The 3,344-nt window shown below is 40.2% G+C and overlaps 1 protein-coding gene across 1 annotated transcript; it reads right to left on the minus strand.

Annotated features, from left to right (window-relative positions):
- Window positions 1-403: 403 nt before the first annotated feature.
- On the minus strand, window positions 404-2,883 carry LOC103109998 (olfactory receptor 4C3-like). Its single transcript, XM_060176401.1, has 2 exons — window positions 1,973-2,883; window positions 404-538 (listed from the first exon to the last, which is right to left on the minus strand). Exons 1-2 carry the CDS (start codon window positions 2,881-2,883, stop codon window positions 469-471), a joined length of 981 nt encoding a protein of 326 aa, XP_060032384.1. The 3' UTR covers window positions 404-468.
- Between the last annotated feature and the right edge of the window lie 461 nt (window positions 2,884-3,344).

Raw genomic sequence — 3,344 nt, forward strand, 5'->3', positions numbered from 1 at the left:
AAAAATCTTTTCCACATAAATTTTAAAGACATCTTCAATGAAAGGAATTGAATTACAAAGAAGACTAAGGCAAGCATAAACCTATGGGACTACATCAAATTAAAAACCACCTTCCCGTATGCCTCTCCAAATCCATATCAAATAATATTGCATCTGCCGATCACAACCTAATCAACACAACGATTGCCACCTCAACATACTTCACCTCAGACTGTGTCCAGAGACTTCACGTGTGGAATGACTACCCTTCAGCTTCATTACTCAGGTGAGACCTTTCCTTTCATAGTATACTCTAATTGCATCTCAGGTGGTTCACTTTCTAACAAAGTCCCAAAACCTAGATATACACCAGTTTCTGTGAGAGAGAGCATATGTTCACACATATCTATAAACTACAGCAAAATATATACCTGAAAGCAGAAGTACACTAGAGTTTGCAGTGAGTATCCCCGTAACACTTCCTCTCCACTATTCCAAGCTTTGGGTCCATGATTGCTCAATAATTTGTTTGGCTTTGTATGTTAACTCTCTTTTCAGTCACCAGGTTCCAGATGTCATCAGGATGCCGGCCAGGCTTCCCTGGACTGAAGACCCTACCAAAGTGTCCTGGAGCTCTGCGTCCCCAGAGACCCACCCTACTAGAGAAAGAGAGAGGCAGACTGGGAGTATGGACCGACCAGTCAACGCCCATGTTCAGCGGGGAAGCAATTACAGAAGCCAGACATTCCACCTTCTACAACCCACAATGACCCTGGGTCCATGCTCCCAGAGGGATAGAGAATGGGATAGCTATCAGGGGAGGGGGTGGGATATGGAGATTGGGTGGTGGAAATTGTGTGGAGTTGTACCCCTCCTACCCTATGGTTTTGTTAATTTATCCTTTCTTTAAATAATAATAAAAGGAAAGACCACTTTGCATCAGTGGCCCAAAGAATACTAATAAGCCACTTTATTCTAAGCACATTTTGCTCAAAAGTAGTTGAACCATAAGGTGGAAGAAAATGTCCTTTCTGTGGAAGATTAGGAAAGGATTGATGTACATCTATTAATTTTCTAAGAAAGCACAGTGTGAGGTATATGTGTAAAATGCTGAATCACAACCTTCACATACTCAATATAGTTTAATTCTCACAGTCAAACTAAGGACCTGTCGTGTTACTACCTTTAGAGAAAGTCAGACACCTGCAGGGATGTAGTGATTTCCTCAAAGTCAAACTATTGGAAATCAGCCTCAAACTCCAGTCATTCTTTCTCCAGAAACAAGTCTTAACCTCTCTTCTGTTGTAAAAGATGAGAGATGAGAAGAGAAGCCAAACCTACTTGAGGACAGAGTGTTGTATATAGCTTTTGTGTGAAGGTGTTTGCTTTAGGTCGTGTTTTGCCTGGAATTCTTAAGACTCAACTAACTAGCACATAAACTCATATGATATTAACCTATCAACCTGGACTGCTATTTAAAGCTTTTGTGATGAATCAAAAAGCCACTGATTGAAATTAGGTTTAGATACTTAAAAGCCAGATTGATTAGTCAGTCACATCAGGAAATACAGTTCCTTCATTTCCAAAACCAGAATAATAAACATTCATGTCATATTTATTTTACATAGTATCTATGCAATTGAAAAAGACTAACATATAAGTCTGTGAAAAAAATAGAAGAAAAGAGGGAATAATACAGTATATTCAGTGATAAATACATGTTAAACCATCCTGAATCCCATTCTATTTTTAATGTTCTGTCAAACGTTAGATTTAATATTTTAATTTTTGATACATTTAAAGTTAAAAGAACCTTACAAAATTATGTAAAAGCTCTTGAACTCCCTAATAAGCCAAGATCATTTAAATTTTAAAATACAATATAAGCTGGCTTATAAAAAAATGAAAAGAACAAAGAAGAGCATCTCTTTTGCTTGTTCTACTTAGAGAAATAGTCAATTTTTTATTATTATTTCTTGCTTAACATGTGAAGAGATTTCTCATGGCGTTTTTTACTTCTGTATTTCTCAGGGTATAAATGAGTGGATTCAACATAGGTGTCAGAATACCATAAAATACCGCCATGTTTTTGTCTATAGATAAAGTAGACAATGGTCGCATATAAGTCAATATGCAGGGCCCAAAGAAGAGGACAACAACAGTAAAGTGAGCTCCACAGGTAGAGAGGGCCTTGCGTCTCCCCTCTGCACTGTGGGACCTCAGGGAGCTCAGGATGACAATGTAGGAGGCAGCCAGCATGAGGAAGTTCAACAGGCAGATCACTCCACTGTTGGCCACCACCAGCAGACCAATGACATATGTGTCCATGCAGGCGAGTTCCAGCAAGGGATACAAGTCGCAGACAAAGTGGTTGATCACATTGGGCCCACAGAAGGGCAACTGAAAAACTAAAAGGAGCTGAACCAATGAATGCAGGAAGCCCCCCAGCCATGCCACCCCCACCAGTATGGCACAGAGATGCTTGGTCATGATGGTTGTGTAGTGCAGGGGTTTGCAGATGGCCACATAGCGGTCGTAGGCCATTACTGTGAGTAGTATGATCTCAACACCTCCCAAAAAATGTGCTCCAAAGAGCTGAGTCAGGCAGCCCTCAAAAGAAATAGTTCTCCCCTCATACAAGGAGTCAGCAATGAGTTTAGGGGCCATGGAGGAGGAATAGCAGGTGTCAATAAATGACAGGTGAGCCAGGAAAAAATACATTGGGGAGGCCAGGGTGGAACTGGAAACAATGGTGACCACAATGATCACGTTCCCACAAACTGTGACCACATAGATGATCAGAAAGACCATGAAGAGAACTCTCTGCACCTCTGGGGTCTGTGAGAGTCCCAGCATGAAAAATTCTGTGATATTGTGGGGTATTTCCATAGATTCTGATGGCATTGAGAATACAGGAACCGTATTGCCTAAAAGTCAAGAGAGAAACGTAGGAGTAATAGAGATATTATCGAGGACATAAATGTTGCAAGGTGTATTTTAGTCATGCCTACTTCCCTTTTTCCATTTTTAAAACTTTGGGTTCTAAATATTCTGTTAACCACAAACTGTGAGCATATGTTTATCTGTAGCATCACTGGGCACTAGTTGAATTTGTTTTGCTACTACTGATACTGAACATTCGGCAGATACTGTGTATCCATTCACCTGGCTGGAGTGCATCTGTCAATTTCACTGAACATTCGGCAAATACTGTGTATTCATTCTCCTGGCTGGAGTGCATCTGTCAATTTCACTACGGTATACAGAGGCACTTGAGAAGTCAGGAAGATTTGTAATCTACTGAAAATTTACATGTATAGTTTACACCTTTTGAATTAAGTCTTCTAGACTATGCAACAAGGGTT

This window comes from Erinaceus europaeus, chromosome 17 (genome assembly GCF_950295315.1).
Source record: "Erinaceus europaeus chromosome 17, mEriEur2.1, whole genome shotgun sequence".
NCBI classification, from domain to species: Eukaryota; Metazoa; Chordata; class Mammalia; order Eulipotyphla; family Erinaceidae; genus Erinaceus; species Erinaceus europaeus.